The sequence below is a fragment of the Theobroma cacao genome, chromosome 5, assembly GCF_053813885.1.
Source record: "Theobroma cacao isolate CCN51 chromosome 5, ASM5381388v1, whole genome shotgun sequence".
Taxonomy (NCBI): Eukaryota; Viridiplantae; Streptophyta; class Magnoliopsida; order Malvales; family Malvaceae; genus Theobroma; species Theobroma cacao.
In genome coordinates this window covers 2,157,309-2,176,237 of record NC_142643.1, presented here as the reverse complement: position 1 = coordinate 2,176,237, position 18,929 = coordinate 2,157,309, and the positions used below count along the sequence as shown (strand labels likewise).

At 36.7% G+C, this 18,929-nt stretch overlaps 2 protein-coding genes across 6 annotated transcripts; one reads left to right on the top strand and one right to left on the bottom strand.

The window, feature by feature from the left end:
- The first annotated feature begins 1,105 nt into the window (after positions 1 to 1,105).
- On the top strand, positions 1,106 to 12,990 carry LOC18597816 (uncharacterized). 5 transcript variants are annotated; one of them, XR_016026276.1, is made up of 8 exons: positions 1,106 to 1,422; positions 1,742 to 1,979; positions 2,647 to 3,924; positions 4,004 to 4,072; positions 4,165 to 4,363; positions 4,556 to 4,647; positions 9,405 to 9,501; positions 9,626 to 10,093. XR_016026276.1 is itself a non-coding variant. In XM_018121561.2 (7 exons), exons 2-6 carry the CDS (start codon positions 1,977 to 1,979, stop codon positions 4,624 to 4,626), a joined length of 1,620 nt encoding a protein of 539 aa, XP_017977050.2. In that variant the 5' UTR covers positions 1,106 to 1,422; positions 1,742 to 1,976; the 3' UTR covers positions 4,627 to 4,647; positions 12,182 to 12,990. The 5 variants fall into 5 exon arrangements, 4 of the variants coding, with proteins under 4 accessions (XP_017977050.2, XP_017977051.2, XP_007027105.3 ...); XM_018121561.2 differs by lacking the exons at positions 9,405 to 9,501; positions 9,626 to 10,093 and adding an exon at positions 12,182 to 12,990; XM_018121562.2 differs by having other exon boundaries at positions 9,405 to 10,093.
- On the bottom strand, positions 11,377 to 13,549 carry LOC18597815 (WAT1-related protein At2g37460-like). Its single transcript, XM_007027042.3, has 7 exons — positions 13,243 to 13,549; positions 13,058 to 13,120; positions 12,854 to 12,970; positions 12,512 to 12,755; positions 12,247 to 12,408; positions 11,991 to 12,142; positions 11,377 to 11,899 (listed from the first exon to the last, which is right to left on the bottom strand). The coding sequence occupies exons 1-7, from the start codon at positions 13,440 to 13,442 to the stop codon at positions 11,662 to 11,664; spliced, it is 1,176 nt and encodes a 391-aa protein (XP_007027104.3). The 5' UTR covers positions 13,443 to 13,549; the 3' UTR covers positions 11,377 to 11,661.
- Positions 13,550 to 18,929: the final 5,380 nt, after the last annotated feature.

Genomic DNA, 18,929 nt, shown 5'->3' with positions numbered 1-18,929 from the left:
AACTTAATACAAAGGCCAATGCCCAATCCTAGCCACGGAAAACTTTACATCTAGGTCTTCAATTTCTAGAGCCAGCACAAAAGGTTCCTGGCGCACCAGTTCATGGCAAAAGGAGAGCCACAAAACCAGAAACCATGGGCTCAGAACTAGCCGTAGACCGCAGAGACTAAATGATACATACAGCCGAAAACAAGATCTGACAAGCTGATGGGCTCTCTCCTCATACTCTTAACAGATATTTGATGCATTATGAGCTCGTTGAGAGGCAAATAAAGTGCCAACTTTGGAGGGTTTGGAATAAACTACAAATCCGATAATTTTAAACACGACTTGGTTCTAGAAATTTAATTAAATTAAAAATTTTTAAAATGAGTTTAAAATAGTTCTTTGATGTCACATAAAAAACGAAAGCAATCTCTAAACCCAAAATTATACATTTTTTGTAACGAAAGACGAGAGTTAAATAAGCCTTCATTTCTATAATAGAGTGATGGAATCAAAGAAATTTCTCTAATGATTAAATGAAGGCAATGCTTACTAATCAAAATCAAATTTTTAATCTTTTTGAATTTATTATTTTCCCATCATATTGATTCATAAGCCATTTTTTATGTTTAAAAAGATAGAATCAAACCCTAACTTAAAATTCAATGATTTTTTAAGGAAAATAGAAGTATAATATATACATTTTTATATAATACTTATGATACGGATAATATACGTAGTATTTGACCATTATCTTTATTCATTTATAAGACATCCGAATCTTGATTAATCAGGTCGAGTAAGGCAAAGTATCCACTAAATATATCTTATGGTCATTTTTATTTACTATTTGATATGGGAATATATGGTTAACATGAAATTAAATTTAGGTTTTTTTTTTTTAGAAAGGATCCAATAGGTAACTTGCTATCTGGGCCCTAATGGGGTCGCTCATTCGTTGCAATGTAGTACGGGCCTGGCCCAACCCTCCTATTCCTTTTATGGGCTCGACTAGAGCTTATTTCGGCCTTTAAAATTTAAAAAATTATGATGTTATTGTATTAAACAAGCCCAGGTAGTGGAGCTAATCTTCTTGGGCACTTAAAGTCAGTCGCAGGTTTTTTAAAGTGGCACTAAACGCGGGCACAGAGAGATCAGTCTGACACATCCTAAGTACACGTGTACGATCGGAATAAGGCCTCCCACAAATGGTGATCGTGCAGGCCACCATCTTATATCATCTCTTCCATCAAAATCCGCAAAAATCTTTTTTAAAAAAAAAAATTAAAAATCTTGCCTGTTCTCATAGATCTCGCTGCAAACACCGTCCGTACAATCTCCGGTATTAGCTCCGGTGAATCACTGGAGTAAAGTTTTTCCCTTATCCGATCACTGATCGTTGCTGCGTTCGTAAATAAACCAATCGCCTCATTGCAGGTATTTCCGCAATGAAGATCTCTCCTTTGCCCTTTTTGTTCCCCTTTGTTAAATCGTAAACTGCGTAAAACTAATTTTAGGGTTAGGGTTCTAAGTGTATTATTTTATTTCTCAGTCGTCCGTTTAGTTTAGAAAATTTGAGGAAAGTCTCTACTTGAAAGGTTTTGCTATTTTTGCATTAATTAAAATAAATGTTGATTTTGATAAGTGAACTTACCAGTGGTTGGCGCTAGAAAAGTAATAGATTGTACAGAACATGTGAGATTAGGATTATTTGTTTTCATTGTTTTTTGATTGATTAATCCCTTGCATTTTGCAGATAATTTCTTTAGCGAGTGACGGTTTTAGAATTCTTCACGAAGTTTTACTGTATCTGCTTCAGTCAGGAGTTGAAAGATTTTTCTGTTTATTATCAAGTTTGTATTTTTAATCCTTTGTTTAAAGCCACGTGATGAATTTTTGAAGTGTTGTGAATATAGTTAACTGTTGGACTAGGACAGCAAAGTGGAATCAAGAATTGAATCCAACATAAATTTTGAAGTAAGGCAAGAAAAATGGTATGTTTTCTATGTTCTTAAGGAAATTTGGATTTCAATTTGGATCTTGTTGTGATGCTGTTTATCAGTTTATGTGTACCTTTTTGAATTGATTCAGAGGTTGAATTTGGTGTGGATTATATGTTCTCCGGTTGCTTATATGTTATGGTAGTCTTGTGTAGTTAAGACTTTTTAGGCTCAAAATTCTTTCTCAACTGAAATATTGTGCTTTTTGTAAAAAATCTTTATGCTTTGCAGATTGGATTTTCCAACTAATAGTTGACAAGTTGAATTAGAGTTATGTTCAACATGTTCTAACCTATCTATGATCTATAGGATTTTATCATTTTATCTGTTGTTCCTTCATGGAAAAGGATGAATTTTGGAAGTTCTTGAGGCTAATTGCAATTAACATATTTTTAATTTTTCTTAATTGTTGTAAATGAGTGTTGTAGGTGGAGGGGTACTGAGGAACAAGATATATCTAGGAGTGAAGAAAAATTTCATATGACCATTGTTCCATTTGCTATATCATTAGTGTATAATGCCTACTTGCTTTCTTGATGGCATGTAGTCAAAATCGTGGATACTAGCTCCATGAAAAAGCTTTGACTGTTATTGTTATTTTCTTCTACATGACCTCATGGTCTTGAATTGTTTCTGATTAGTTAGGTTTTACATGTGACAGTCTTTCCAGAATCAGGGCTTTTGGATGTCGAAGGGTGCTGGTTGTATAAATGATGGTGAGATGGCTTATGATAATTCTTCTAGAATTGAGCCCAAGCGTTCTCATCAGTGGTTCATGGATGGTCCTGAGACAGACTCATTTCCTAACAAGAAGCAAGCAGTTGGAGTTCCAACTACCAACTTATTTTCTGGAGTGTTGAATTCACATGTTTCTCAATGGGGAAATTCTTCCAGTTTTCATTCAATCTCTGGGCACTTTGCTGAACGATTATTTGATACTGAAACAGCTCGAGCTGTGAATTTTGATGATCAGAGCATTCCATCAGGTAGCACAGAGAAAGTTGACATGGGAAGAAAGGTTAATGAAGATCTATTCGCAAATGATTCTTCATTTGGTTTATCCATGTCCCATACAATGGAAGATCCGAGATCTGGGTTAAATTATGGGGGATTTAGGAAAGTAAAAGTTTGTCAGGTCAAGGACTCTGAGAATGTCATGTCTGTGTCAATGGCGCATGCATATGATAGGGTGGATAAAAATTCTGTGTCAACAGATCATGGTTATAACAAGGTGGAAGATGGTAATATATCGATGGGTCTTGCTTATAACAAAGGGGATGAGAACCTCATGTCTATTGGTGACTCCTATGAAAGGGAGAATAATGTTTTCATATCAATGGGACAATCATATAACAAGAGTGAGGATAGCATTACTGTTGGTCAAACATATAAAGAAAGTACCAGTGCCATTGCAATGAGCAATACCTTCGATAAGGGTGATAACAATTTCATGTCCATGGGCCAAACATTCAACAGGACAGATGATAATTCCATAACTGTGGGTCACACCTATGGTAAAGGAGATGACAGTGCCATATCCATTAGTCATAGCTACAACAGAGGTGACAACAATAATTTGTCAATTGGTCCGTCCTATAGTAAGGGAGAGAGTACTATTATCTCTTTTGGTGGCTATGATGATGATGAGGATACAAATCAAACCGGAAGGCTCATATCGAGCTATGATTTATTGATGGGTCAGCCCTCTGTCCAGAGATCTGATGCACCAAATGAGAAAGAGATGGTTAAATCCAATGCTGATGCACTTGTTCCCACTGGTAACATAACTGCCTCTGGAATGGAAGTTTCTAGGAAGAAAGAAGACCCAAAAACAGCAAAAAAGGTTTCTTCAAATAATTTCCCTTCTAATGTCAGAAGTTTGCTATCAACTGGTATGCTTGATGGAGTTCCTGTTAAATATATTGCCTGGTCACGGGAGGTAAATCTCATTTCATGTGTTCCTGTTTTAGTTTACCTTACTATCTGGTGACATGCCTGCTTCTTTTTATGCACTTTAGAAGGAGCTACGTGGTGTTATAAAGGGTTCTGGGTATCAATGTGGCTGTCAGACATGCAATTTTTCGAAGGTGGGGTTTTTTCAGTTTTACTTTTTGTATCAAGGTAATTGGTGAGGCAAAGTATCTGTGCAGTGATCAGCTGGTTTCTACTTGCCGTACAGGTGATTAATGCATATGAATTTGAGCGACATGCTGGTTGCAAAACAAAACACCCGAATAATCACATCTACTTTGAGAATGGGAAGACCATTTATGGGATTGTTCAAGAGCTTAGAAGCACACCTCAGACTATGCTGTTTGATGTTATTCAGACAATAACTGGTTCACCTATTAACCAGAAATCCTTCCGGCTTTGGAAAGGTGATGCAAACTACTGAATTTGAATGGCTTTTCTTTTTATTGCACCTAACTTTTAGTGATTTGCCATAGACATTAATGCTCCAACATTATCTATCATCCGATGATAAAGATAATTAAAAGGAAATGCATTTTTTACGAGTAATCTTTGTTGACAAAAAATGTTTATTACTTGTGTTCCTCTTTCTTTTTCAGAGTCCTTTTTAGCTGCCACTCGTGAACTTCAGCGAATATATGGGAAGGATGAAGGGAAAAAATTATCATAAGCAACCATGTTCATTTGTAAGGTAGGGTCATTTCTGTTTTGCGCATAGGAAGTCATCTTTTTGACGAGATTTTGTGCTTGTTAATGGTGACAGCACCACTAACTTACCATGGATGTTTTTCTAATTTGAGGGATAGGGATCATGCAAGAGATCAATGCCACACGAAATAGGTACTTTATCGTGTCTTTGGTTGTATAAACATGTAGTCCATAACTTAATTGAAGAGAAAAAGATGATATTTAAATGGTACTTTTTCTTGGAAAGGGATTTTTTTATTTTCTTTTTGGCGGTTCTTCCTCTTAAGCTTAGTTGTTCCCCATTTGTGTATCATCTGCCTTAAGATTTTACTATTAATTGGCCTTATAGAAGTTATTATCACTGATACATTCAAACCTTAGCCGTTTGGCTAGCAGCTAGCTATTTAATTGCTGAAGCTTTGCAATACATTCCACACTCTAATGGACCTTGCAATGCATTTGATACGGTCCCTTGAAACGGATCAAGTTATGGGACGGTGTGTGGAAGGGTTTGGTTTAACTTGAGGTACGCTAGGTACTTGGGTAGAAGGTTTCTTTTTTCGACCTATGTTTGTAGTGCTGGCTCGTTAGAGAGAACCTGTAAATCTCTTGAGTTTTAAGTACTCAAAAACTTGAATAGATTCTTAACAACCCCTTTGTATTAACTTCACTCCTTTTTAACTACAGCTTGGTGGAATAACCACCCTTAAAGCAAGAAAGTGGAAAGGTGGAGACACAACTTCCAGCAACATCAAATAGAAAACTACTACTAACAATAAAATAGGGTGGAGACACAACCTCCAACAACATGAAATGAAAAACTACCACTAACAATAAAATAGGACCCACAATGAAACTGTTAATAATAAACTGCCAGCAACCAACAACAACCAATCAGATATGTTGATTCAGTTTATACTTCCCATGTGTGAATTGCTTGTAAACTAAAGGATTATCTGATGTGCTAACATTACTCCCTTCCTTCAAATCGCGTTTGTCCTCAAGTGGGAAGTGTGGGAAGCGCTCCTTCATAGATGAAACAGTCTCCCAAGATGCCTCTGCTAGAGAAGTGTCTTGCAAGTGAATCAAGACCTCTTGAATGTTTCGATTGACTTGACGGTCAATAATAGCCAAGGGTAGTGGCATGGATTCTGCTAGAAAACCTATAGGGAGTGTAGCAGACACTGGATTGTCCCCCTCATGAAAAACTTTTAGACAAGAGACATGGAACACAAGATGAAGCTTAGTACTTGGAGGGAACTCCAACTTATAAGCCATAGGTCCAAGACGTTGTAAAATTGTGAAAGGACCATAGAACTTTGGTAGCAGTTGTTGGTGACGACGATTAGCCAAGGAGAGCTGTCGATATGGCTGTAATCGTAAAAGAACCTTGTCCCCTACTTGAAATTCAATATCATGGTGCTTGGAATCATAAATGGTTTTCATCTTATGTTGGGCATGCAACAAATTTTGCCTTAATGATTTAAGGATCATATCTCGAGATTGTAAGGCCTGATCCACAGCATCCAATTTGGAAATTCCAAGACAATAGGACAGTAGGCGTGGCGGTGGTCGCCCATACATAGCTTTAAAAGGTGTGGTTTGTAGTGAAGAATGAAAACTAGTATTATATGAATACTCTGCCCAAGACAACCATTCCATCCATTTGGTAGGATGAGCACTACTAAAACATCTTAAGTTCATCTCCACAGTTCGGTTGACAACTTTCGTTTGGTCGTCTGATTGGGGGTGGTAAGCGGAGTTGAAACATAGTTTGGTGTCGCTAAGACAAAAAAGTTCCTTCCAAAACGCGCTTGTAAAGGTGACATCTCTGTCATTCACCATTGTTTCAAGTAACCCATGTAATTTGAAAATATTGTCAAAGAAGAGTCTTGCAATACTAACAGCAGAATATGGGTGAGCAACTGGCAATAAATGACAATATTTAGAGAAATGGTCCACAACCACCAAAATGACATTTGTACCATGTGAATTAGGCAAGCCTTCCACAAAGTCCAATGAAATGTCAGAGCATACATGCTTAGGCACTGGTAACAGCTGAAGAAGACCAGCAGGTTGCAAGGTTTTTGTTTTATGACGTTGGCAAATACTGCAAGCATGGATAAAGTCACGGATATGGTGTTTCATGTCGTTCCAGTGAAAATCTTTGGCAATGCGAAAGAGAGTTTTTTGATACCCTTCATGCCCTTGGTTGTGTAAGGCGGTCAAGACTGTTTGGATGGAAAGAGAATTGGGGGCTAAATAAACCCGATGTTTATAGAATAGTAGCCTTTGTTTGAAGCTCCATGGTTCAGCAGCAATACCTTCTTGGACACTAGAGATTAAACTTTGGACTTCAGGTGAATTTTGTTGTTTATGATGAATTTCATCAAATAGGCTCAATTGTGGCATGGATATGACAAGAAGGACAGCTCCATCAGAATCTATCCGGGATAGAGCATCGGCTACAGAGTTGTATCTACCAACCTTATATTCTACTAAAAATGAATAGCCCAAGATTTCTCCCAACCAATGTTGCTGTGGTGGTGTCAATAGTTTTTGTTCCAATAAGAACTTCAAACTATAGTGGTCAGTGCAAACTATGAAGTGCTTTCCCCATAAGTAAGAGCGGTAGTGTTTGATGGCCTTAACAAGACCAATGAGCTCCTTTTCATAAGCTGGTAAATGCCGATGTCGCATTGTCATGGCCCTGTTAAAGAATGCAATTGGTTTATCATTATGCAATAAAACCACACCAATTCTAGTGTTAGAAGCATCACACTCAGTGGTAAATGGTTGAGAAAAATCAAGAAGTGCTAACACAGGCGCGGTGGTCATGGCAGCCTTAAGTTTTTTGAAAGCTTGAGACGATTGGTCTGTCCATATGAAGGAATTTTTACGGAGCATGGCTATAAAAGGTGTTGCAATAGAACCATAGTTATGAACAAACTTGCGATAGTATCCAGTGAGGCCTAAAAAACCTCGTAACCCTCAAATAGTTGAAGGCTTGAGTTATTTTGTCATGGCTGAAATTTTGCTTGCATCTGCAGTAACTCCTTCAGTAGTGATAATGTGGCCCAAATAAGCAATTTGAGTTTGAGCAAATGAGCATTTGGATCATTTCAAGAAAAGGTGATGTTCTGAGAGCAATTTGAAGACAATCTGCAAGTGATACATGTGCTCTATCCAGGTACGACTGTAAACAAGTATATCATCAATAAACACTAGAACAAATTTTCTTAAGTGAGGACGCAATACCTCATTCATCAGGGCTTGGAAAGTGGATGGTTCATTGGTTAACTTGAAGGGCATGACTCGAAATTCAAAGTGGCCATGGTGTGTTCGGAAAGCCATTTTTTCTACATCAGCTTCATTCATTTGGATTTGGTGATAGCCTGACCATAGATCTAGTTTAGAGAAATACTTTGCTCCGAATAATTCCTCCAACAATTTCTCAATCATCGGAATGAGAAATTTGTCTTTGATTATCTTTGCATTCAATTCCCGATAATCTATGCACATGTGCCGAGTACCGTTTGATTTAGGAACAAGGAGCACTAAAGATGAAAATGGGGATTGACTGGGCTGAATTATCCCTTGCTTCAACATCTCGGAACATTGTTGCTCAATTTCATCTTTTTGGGCATGTGGATATCGATACGGTCTGACAGCTATTGGTTTTGTCCCGGGTTTCAAAATAATTCGATGATCACATGTACGTGAAGGAGGAAGGCTCGTGGGTTCTTGAAATAAGGAAGCAAAATCCCGCAGGAGTCGCTGTAAATCAGCATGGTAATCTTCTGCCGTAACAACTTGAATCTCGGCATTTTGGGCTGGTTTGGAAGTTTTAATTCCATATAATTCTATCTGTTTTCCAAGTTTAGTAAAAGACATCCACATATTTGTAAAGTCCCACAAGATGGGTCCCAAAGTCTTTAACCAATTGACACCTAATACGACATCCAAACCACTTAAAGTGAGAACATATAAATCAACAAAGAAAGTGTGATTGCCTAACTGGAGTGACATTTTCTCGCATTGACCCGAACTTCTAACTCTCTCTCTCCATTTGCAACCACAACTCGCAATCCATCTCGTCTTTTCACATGGAGATAAATTACGATACAAATTTGGAGTCTACAAAACTGTGAGTACTACCAGAGTCTGCTAAGGTCATAGCTGGGTTACCATTCAATTTGCCTTGCAGACGCATGTTCTGAGGAGTACTAATACCAATGATGGCATTCAACGAGATCTCCGGTTGATATTAGGAGGTGGCTTATATTCGGTTTGCCCTTCGTCTCTTTCTTCAACTGAGTCAATCCAGAATAATTTCTTACATTGATGGCCTCTGACAAATGGCTCATCACAATTAAAACAAAGACCTTTAAGCCGCCTCTCCTCCATTTCAACCCTGGTCAATTTTTTCACAAATCTTGTATGGTGTTGAAGTGGTGAATCAGGGGGTTTTGATCGTCGAACTTCTGATATTGGCGTCCGAGTGGGTTGCCCGTTGCGTTCATAGAGTCGGGATATACTCATAGCAGTTGCTAAATCTGACGGATTGTGGAGCTATACTTCGACTGCAATATATTCTGCAAGGTCGTTGATGTAAAGTTCAATTTTTTGTGCTTGAGTGAGAGTGCTTGCCCGTGAAGCCAATTGTTCAAATTTTTCTTGGTAATTTGTCACAAAACCACTTTGTTGCAATTTCTCCAATTCTCCCAACTTATGACTCCTTATAAGTGGGCCAAATTGCAGGTGGCATTGACGTTTGAATTCATCCCAAGAAGGTTGTGGCATGTCAACTTCCATTTGAAGGAACCATAGCTGCGCATTCCCCTCCAAGTGAAAAAAGGTAAGGCTAACCTTTTCTTCTTCGGATGTTTGTTGGTGGCGAAAGAAATGCTCGCATCTGCTCAACCACCCTAAAGGATCTTCTTGGCCATTGAATCGTGAAAAATCCAACTTTGTGAACTTAGGGATGATGGCGCCTCGCCCTGTGGTTTCGGATCCTGTCCCTCTTGCTACGCCTTTGCTCTTATGGCTTCGATTGTTACTGCCCTCCTCTGTAGATATTGTATAACTTTGGAAGCTGCTAAATCCCTAGTGAGTTCATCCAGTCAAGCATTTATTGCTTCTTGTCAAGCCAAATTGGCTACACGTTCATCTTGAAACAATTGTAAAAGTTGCTGCAATTGTTGCTGAATAGGGTCCCCCATAACATTAGGCTTTGATACCAAATTGATACGATCCCTTGAAACGGATCTAGTTATGGAACGGTGTGTGGAAGGGTTTAATTTTGTTTGAGGTACGCTAGGTACTTTGGTGGAAGTTTTCTTTTTTAGACCTATGTTTGTAGTGCTGGCTCGTTAGAGAGAACTTGCGGATCTTTTGAGTTTTAAGTACTCAAAAACTTGAATAGATTCTGAACAACCCTTTTTTATTAACTTCACTCCTTTTTAACTACAACTTGGTGGAATAACCACCTTTAAAGCAAGAAAGTGGAAAGGTGGAGACACAACCTCCAGCAACATCAAATAGAAAACTACCAATAACAATAAAACAGGGTGGAGACATAACCTCTAGTAACATGAAATGGAAAACTACCACAAACAATAAAATAGGACCCAAAATGAAACTGTTAATAATAAACTGTCAGCAACCAACAGCAACCAATCAGATATGTTGATTCAATTTATACTTCCCATGTGTGAATCGCTTGTAAACTAAAAGATTATCTGATGTGCTAACAGCATTCCACCCTCTAATATCTGTATACCCTTTTGCTTCTATTTCTCTTCCTGACCACTACCCCAAGGCAAACCTCATAGCAGTAGTTATATCCTATTTTACTTTTATATTTGGTTAGAAGGAAAATAAAGGGGAGGGAAAAAAGTTAAGAAAGAAAGGAAGTTATTTTTCCTTCCTTAAGTTTAGTATGAAGGATGAAAGGGAAAGAAAGAGGATTGAATGAGTGTTTTTCTCTCATTTTGGAAAGGATTGAATTTGGAAGTAAGGAAAAAAGTGGAAGTCTTATCAATTCTCTTCCTTCTACTTCTCTCCTTCCAAATGACAAAATGAAAAGAAAGTAGTTTTTCTGTCCACTCCCTATATCTCCTTTCTCTTTCTCTTTTAATAAATATTGAAACTGAAGTAAGCGTTTCTTGGAGGGCATCATGGCCCAAACCAAACACGCAGAGAACTGTTGAACCTGGTATGTAGTCGGAGAGGGTTTGGATTTCATGTGTATGTTGTCAGGGGCAGCATCATAAAACATTTTTAAGATAGGAGGATACCCAATGGGTGCTAATGCATGAAAAAGTTTAGAACCAGGTCTATGGATGTTAAAGACTTGTTGCTTAAACTCCCTTTTCTAGCTTAGACCGTATTTATCATCACTTTGTAATTGCCCTGTGGAAATAAACTGATCCTAATATAGTATGGTTCGGGGTGGTTTTATGGTTTTGCCCATTTCTATCTTTGGTTTGTTTGTAACTTTGTATTTAGCCTTTGTTATTATCAACTAAACCACTAGAAGCCAAACTACTATAAAAATCATAATACAATGGGCCCTAACCTTGGTGTGACATAATATGTTTAACCCCCAATATTTCTTTACTCATTGGAGGAGGAATCCTTGGCTTTTATCCATAGTATTGGTGTAGTGATTCTGCTCTCATCATGCACCTTAGGCTATCAATTTCATGCAGATTATTTTGAGAAAAAGAAATTATAAAGAAAACTCCATTAAATTGAATGATTGCAGATACTCAATCTAATTTATCCGCTGGGGAGAGGGGGAGGGAAATGGGTTGATGATTGATCAAACCCTGCATCATGATTCATGACCTTAGCCTATAGTATTTTTCTAGTGGAAAGTCATATCGTTGGATGGATAGCTACTCTTGAATCGGAAACCACTACCATTCCATAATTGCTAGTGGTTTCCCCTGTCTCTTTAGAGTAGTGGATATTAAGTTGAAATCAAATCGCTTCAGCTTTAGGAGAGGTAATTCTAGACCGGAACTAAATCGCTTTTCTCATGTAATTTTTCATCCCTGATTGAAGTTTCTCTGCTCGGCTCATCAATTATGATGGGCTGATGATCAAAACTTTCCTTTTCTTCCTTAGCCATGTCTATTTTAGCTGGTTCAATTTGCTGCTGGATCAATGGGGGTGGAGACTTGTACTCATTGCTTTTACCCCAAAGCACGAGATATAGACCCACAATTATGATGATAGCTCCAATCACCCTGTTGAAATATGAGATCAGATTGTTTGTTTTTCGTTTTATTCCTCGTTCTGTTTGGAGAATTGTTATGGTAATATGAGCATGGAGAGTACCTTCCCAGATACATTTGTTCTGCCAGAATGAAGGTAGACATGATGGCTACAATAACCATGCATAGGGGGCTAAAAGCTGTAACAAACACTGGACCTCTGTCTTTCATTATCACCCCTTGAATGTAATAAGCAAGTCCCGAACATACAATACCCTGCAACCATAAAAGTAAAATCAGTTTTTATCGTTTCAGGACTCCAATAGGTGGTGAAGATGATGATAGTCAAGTTGGGTTTTTGAGACTTGAGAATTATTTACACTGTAAGCAGCTGTCAGTAACTTGGTGTCCCATTTAATAGCCCAGATGGCAGCATTTCCTCTCTCCATAATCAAAGCAGCTATGGTACCCTCCAGCGTTCCCATCAGGCATATCCAAACTGTCAGAGAAAGCTCGGCAGGATATGTTTCCAGAGTGACTGCCTATAAAAGCAAAACAAACACAGATTTTGACCATGGTTAAAGGAAAATACATACAAGATTTTAGTTACAGAAAAAAAAAAAAAAAAAACCTGTATCTATTTACTTGCAGAATCACGAAACAAGCATAGCTGAAGCAGCCAACTGTGATCATCAGACCTCCCTTAATCGTATGATGGATATCCGTCCCATTTTGGGCTGCTGCTTGATGATTGGTACTTCCTTTCGTCCAAAATAACTCAAGCACTGGTCCTTTCATCAGTGTCATGACCATGGCTCCTGCAACTGTCGCTAGGGTTCCGACTACCTTGCCATGGCCGCGGATGGATCTTAAGTTTACCTTCTCAAGCCTGTAGAGGACATACGTATATTTAGCTTTAAGAATTATAATCATATATGATGTGCAGCTTCTAGCAAAGATTTCGCTTCTCTGTTTCTCTGTTTCTACCTTAAAACCCATGCCATTACGAAGGTAATGGCAGGAAGAATATTGTACATGGCAGATGCAAACGTTGCAGTCGTGTACTTCATCCCCACGTAATACAAGTTCTGGTCAATGACTGGCCTGCCAGAATTTAGATAAAACAGTTGTCAGATCTTATTGTGTATAAAGTGTAAAAGAGAAAACTTGTTATTTTAGTTCGGATAATACTCCAGTAAGCCGAGCACCATTATCTTGATGAAGATTGGAAGTGTCATCCTCGGCCTCACTTTCCTGTCAAAAAGAAAAAGTAACTTTCCCTGTCAGTTTCCCTCTGTTTGAAATGACACACTAGTTTACAAACATGGCACTGTTACATGCATGCATGGTTTTCGTGAGAGAGAGAGAGGAGATACTTGTCGAGAACGGCGGCGAAAGGAACCATGACGACGGTGGCAATGGCGTGACGGTAGACGACGAGAGCATAATTGCTCATCCCCTGGTTGAGCGCAGCCTTAGACAACACGTCCATTCCGGATAGCCCAACTTGCAAGAAAATTGCAGCAAAGTATGGCTTGAACCTACCCAAAGAACCATGTCCTTGATTATTCTCCATACTCTGAACTATACGAGTACTGCAGCACTCTATGTGTTCCAGTTCTCAACTTATAGAAAACACAGGAAAAAGTTAATTAATTCAGTGATGTACTCATGAGGAGAATTTCAGGTATCTGTAACCTCCTATTTATATTCAGAAGTTGCTCCACTAAATAAGCATATTCTATCAAACTTTTTGCCACCCCATGACTCCAAGTCGATTTTCTGTTGCAAACCAATTACTACAAACAGGCCCCTCCCCAATTTTCCATCAAAAGCATTAATGTTAGCAGCATTATTGGCTTTTCCTTTAATTTTTGTACATGTCAGTGCCACTTTTTTATTGTTTTTTATTGCCTTTGCGTGGTTGAGGAGTATATGAACTGGTGGAGTTGCTTTTGTAAGTTTTTCCGCCCCCAAAAATAGTTATTTGAACAGGGTTTCGTGACTGGTCTGCATACATCCATGAATTACAACATAAGAGTCTTGAAAAAAGGGGGGAGATTCCCATAGCTGAGTGCGTATGACATCCACTCTCAGATGAACAGAAAAAGATTGTTTCGCTTTGTTTTCTCTTTTTCCTAATCGTTTAACCTTTATCTATTTGGAGAGATTTAGTGGGCAAGGCAAGGCAGGCCAGTCTTTCTGCATCAAGTGTTTCTTTTGTAGCCCATAGATGAGTCTCAAGCCAATTTTGCTTGTGCACATTCCACTACTCAAAAGGAGAATGTGGATAGACCGAGAGTTGCCTTACGAGAAGTCTAACTCCATTATTGCAGGAGATAAGACCTTTTTTTTTTAATTTTGTTACCAACATGAAGATCTCTGTCAGATATCTCTCTTTCTTTCTTTATTCATCTTTTCTTTTCATTTGTTTGTTTGAATTGTTCTTCCACGGACCAGTCCAAGGTAAAAAAAAATAAAAGGGAAAAGCCCAAAAGGTTGCATTGGGGGCAGGAGGATGTTAAGTTAATGCCCTCCATTTCATGGCTTACGCTTCCACTTGCACAGCTTGTTTCCTTGTGCTTTTATGTGTTGGGCACCAACTCCACAATCAAATAGCCCAATTATTTCTGCTTTAATGGAAATGTGGGTCTCCGTGTGGAAAACTTGTCTGGTGATTATCCAATCATTTCCACTTATAACCTTATGAATTTGTGGTTACGTTCATAGAAAATTACACGTGTGGTCGTAAAGCTACCCCAAAATATAACAAAAACACATAAAGAGAGAAGAAAGCGGCTTTTCGAGCCAACCTGAGCTACCCGCATCCAACTCACTTACCTATTATTCCACCCGCAAGCAAAAGTCATTTACCTTAAACATTATTTCTTGAAAAAGATTATAATTTCCTAAGTCTAATTTCGAATTTATTTAATTTTTGAATATATCATATATTTATCATTAAATCAGATACTAATTCTTCTCTCGACTGTTCATCATTATGATTCGAGAGTTAGTAAATAATCCACTAAAGAGTAAATGCACAATCGTCTACCACTGGATAGGCTTCTGCTTAGCTTTATAGAGTAGCATTCGTCACTTGTTCTTGCCTTAGGACCCCACAGAATCACTATACACAAAATCCCACCAAGCTAGTCGAGGAATATAATCCTAACAATCCATTTAATATGGGTTATATGCCACGGGTTCGAAACTTTGGCCAAGATTCGTACGACACTTAAAGAGTTAAGGATAAAAAGTCTAAATAAGTCTAACTCAGAATATTGTGCTATCATGCAAAAACAATATCAACAAAATTTAAAAAAAAAATAATTGTATTATTCTCAAAAGAAACAAATAGCAAAGATTCTAATCAAAATAACCTATAAATGCTAGAATGCTTGAATGTAAAGACGATGGAGCAATTAACTCTATTTTTTTTTCCCTAAAACCCTAAAGTCCTATTTATAATAGGTTTTCCCTAATCCTAAACTAGGATAGCTAGTAAGAAATTTAAGGTTCCATTTGGTAACGGCAAAATAAATTGTTAAAAAAATTTTGTGTAAAATATTTTATAAGAAAATTTCATATTTTCTGTTATTTGCATAAACAGTTAAAAATATTTTCTGCTGTTTAGGTCTGTTTGTGAAAAATATTTCACCATCATCAAATTATAAAAATTTTTTAATTATCTAATTCTCCAACATCTCTATAAAAATGAAATTACCAATATTTACTATGATCTCATTCTTTTCAGTTAATTCATTGCTTTCAACTTCAATATCTTCAACTGAAAGTCAAGTGCACCGATCCTCGATTTCATTATCACCTTCTTCTAACACTTCACTCTCATTTTCTTATCTTTGGATCTCCTTCAAAATTGAAAATTTATCAAACTCAGATGAATTTTCAAGCTTAACAAAAGGGTTATCTTTCAAAGTGGAATGCTTTATGGTTCCTGCTGAATCATTACTAGTGGAACCAGTCAAGCTCTCTATAGTTAAGGGTTTATGACCACCCAGGTTAACAAATGATTTGTTAAACTAGAAAATGGGTTTCTTGGTGAGTTGAAGGATTGGATTTGACGATTCGAGTAAAAAATAAAACCAAGAAGATAAAAGAAGAAGATATTGTGAGAGAAAACACCAAAATCGTATAAATTTGAAGGAGAAACTTTTCTGTCTCTCCATCAATGTAGTCCAGGCTAAGGAAGCTTTACCACCGTGTCAGTGGAAGAACCCGAGGGAGGAGTAAGGGACGACAGAGATGGGACGCAAAGCTAAGAACTTAAAGGCAGGGGTTTATTTTTGGCTAGTGGAACTTGTCTTACGCCCCTCATGGCGTAAGACAATTTACGAAGTTAACGAGAAAAATCCCATTGACCTGTAAATTTTTTTTTCATTTGGAATTCATTTTCAGTTATTTAAAAATAACTCAGTCTTGAAAAGATTTTCCGAAAAATTTTTTACACCAAAACAAACGAAACCTAAGTAAATAAATATTTCACGACTAACCTCAAGTCCTAATACAAGTAAAATATATAATAGTTATACATAAAAATTCTAGCCCTAATCAAACTCTTCCATGCTAGCTGTTCCCTGCGACTTGAGCTTCCTGTGCGAATTCCTTATGTAGTTTGGTGGCCCACAATTGTCTATGGCCCGTTGGTTGTCGATCGTCCTCAATCGACATTGGCCCAAGGTTGATTTCCGGTCCTAGGAGGTGTGTGGCCCTTATTTGTGCTATTGTCACAACTAGTCTTTTGGGTTTGCAGATTGTGACATTCTCCCCAACTCAATCTAAGCGACGCCCTCGTTGCTTCGTGGCTTCTTTACATCACAAATCTTCAACAGGTTCTCCATACCTCGTAGTTGATAAATATCTCAAGGCTATACACGATTATCCAATGTGTGTAATTTGTCCTCAAACTTATAGCACTCCACAACACGCGTGTGCACAGTTTTTATGTTTACAATGCTCACATTATCTTGAACAAAAACGTTCAAGCGAGATGCGGTTTGAATACAAATTGATGGTCTCTCTATCTTTATCTTGAAACAAAACGTTCAAGCAAGATGTGGTTTGGTCACCAAGTGATGGTCTCTCTATCTTTATCCTTTTTTTTTCTCCTAAATCTTAGTGACCTTGATTCAAAATAAAATTCTCTTTTCCCTAAGCCTTCAAGGTTTGGGAAAACTTGTCCTGCAGTCACTTACCTAAAAATCGAGGGCTTCTAAATATCTCAAATCCTCTAAGTTTTGGCTTAAGCACCTGTTTGGCATAGCTTTTTTCAGTTTATTTATCTCTTAAAAGTAAAAGTTAAGTCAAACAAGATTTTTAAGAAGCTCTTCAAATAAATAGCTTTTTTTTTAAAGAACAAAATTAAAAAAAAAAGCTTAAAAAAACTCCAAATAGGAGCTTTCTCTTCTCTTCTTTTAAGAACATGCTAGTTTTTTAAAAAATACCCCTTACTTTCAATCAACCTTTCTTTGCAAATCACTCTTCTTCAACGCAAATCGCGATCTCTCTTTCTTTTACCTCTCTCTACAAAGACTACTAGAAAAAAAAAAACAAAAGAATTCAAGATTTTTTGGTTCTTACAAAAATTAAAAAAAACGAAAACTCAAAATTCAAAACTACATTCAAATACTATTTAAAAGTTTTCTCTCTTCTTCACCAAAGAATTTTAATGTCAAATGCATTGTTTTCTCTTTTTTCTTCTTTATTGAGAAATTAAAGCATCATGGTCTAATTGTTTGCTGATCAACAAAAATCTAATACTATTATTATTATTATTATATAAGTTTGAGAGTTCGTTCATTTTTTTATAGATTTGTTTGATTTTAACATCTGATATTGTATATAAACTCAAAACAGATTTGTTTCGCTGTAATTTATTAGACGATTGATGATAGCATGAATACTCTTTATGATAATTTTAACCAAAATTATAACTTATATAATTTATTTTACCAAACAGTTTTAACTTAATTTTAAAAATATTATTTTTCATAAAAGCTATGAAGCTTTTAAGCTAAAAAAACTTAAGTCAAACAGGCTCTAAGTGAGATTTCCCTGGCTCAAGAAAGTATTGCTCTGATAAAGAACGTCAGAGCACAAAAAGGTTCTTACTGTAATACTTAGCTCTAAGAAGCACTGCTCTGATACCTTCTTTCTTCGAAAAAGTGTGGAATATAATGACAATTACAAGCGGTATCTAGTTTTGATACCACTTGTCATGAGCTTGGACCTATTTGTGTGGCACTTAAGACTTAGGAACAAAAAGCCTAAGCAAGCCTAACTTAGAATATTGCGTTATAATATGAAAGCAATATAAACGAAACTTGAAAAAAAAACTTCGGAAAAAATAATTGTATTACTCCCAATAGATACAAATATTTAAAATTCTAAGCAAAATAACCTACGAATGTTAGAATGCTTGAATATAAAGACTACTGGGGCAATTGACAATTTTTTTTTTAAAACCTTAGGGTCCTATTTATAATAAGTTTTTCTTAATCATAAAACAACTCTATTTCTAATGGTTTAGTATAATTAGAATAGATAACAAGAGATTTAAATAAATAAATATTCTATGACTAACCTAAATAATTGTATTTCTCCCAAGAGATACAAATAGCTAAGATTTTAAGCAAAATAACCTATGAATGCTAAAATTCTTGAATGTAAAGACTACTGGGGCAATTGATTATTTTTTTTCTAAAGCCCTAAGGTCCTATTTCTAATAGGTTTTCCCTAATCATAAAACATCTTTACTTTTAATAGTCTAGTATAATTAGAATAGATAACAAACAAATATTCTACAACTAGCCTAAATAATTATATTACTCCCAAGAGATACAAATAACTAAGATTCTAAGCAAAATAACCTATGAATGTTAGAATGTTTGAATGTAAAGACTAGTGAGGCAATTAACTATTTTTTTTCTAAAGCCTAGGTCCTATTTATAATAAGTTTTCCCTAATCATAAAACAACTTTACTTCTAATGGTCTAGTATAATTAGAATAGATAACAAGAGATTTAAATAAAAAAATATTTTA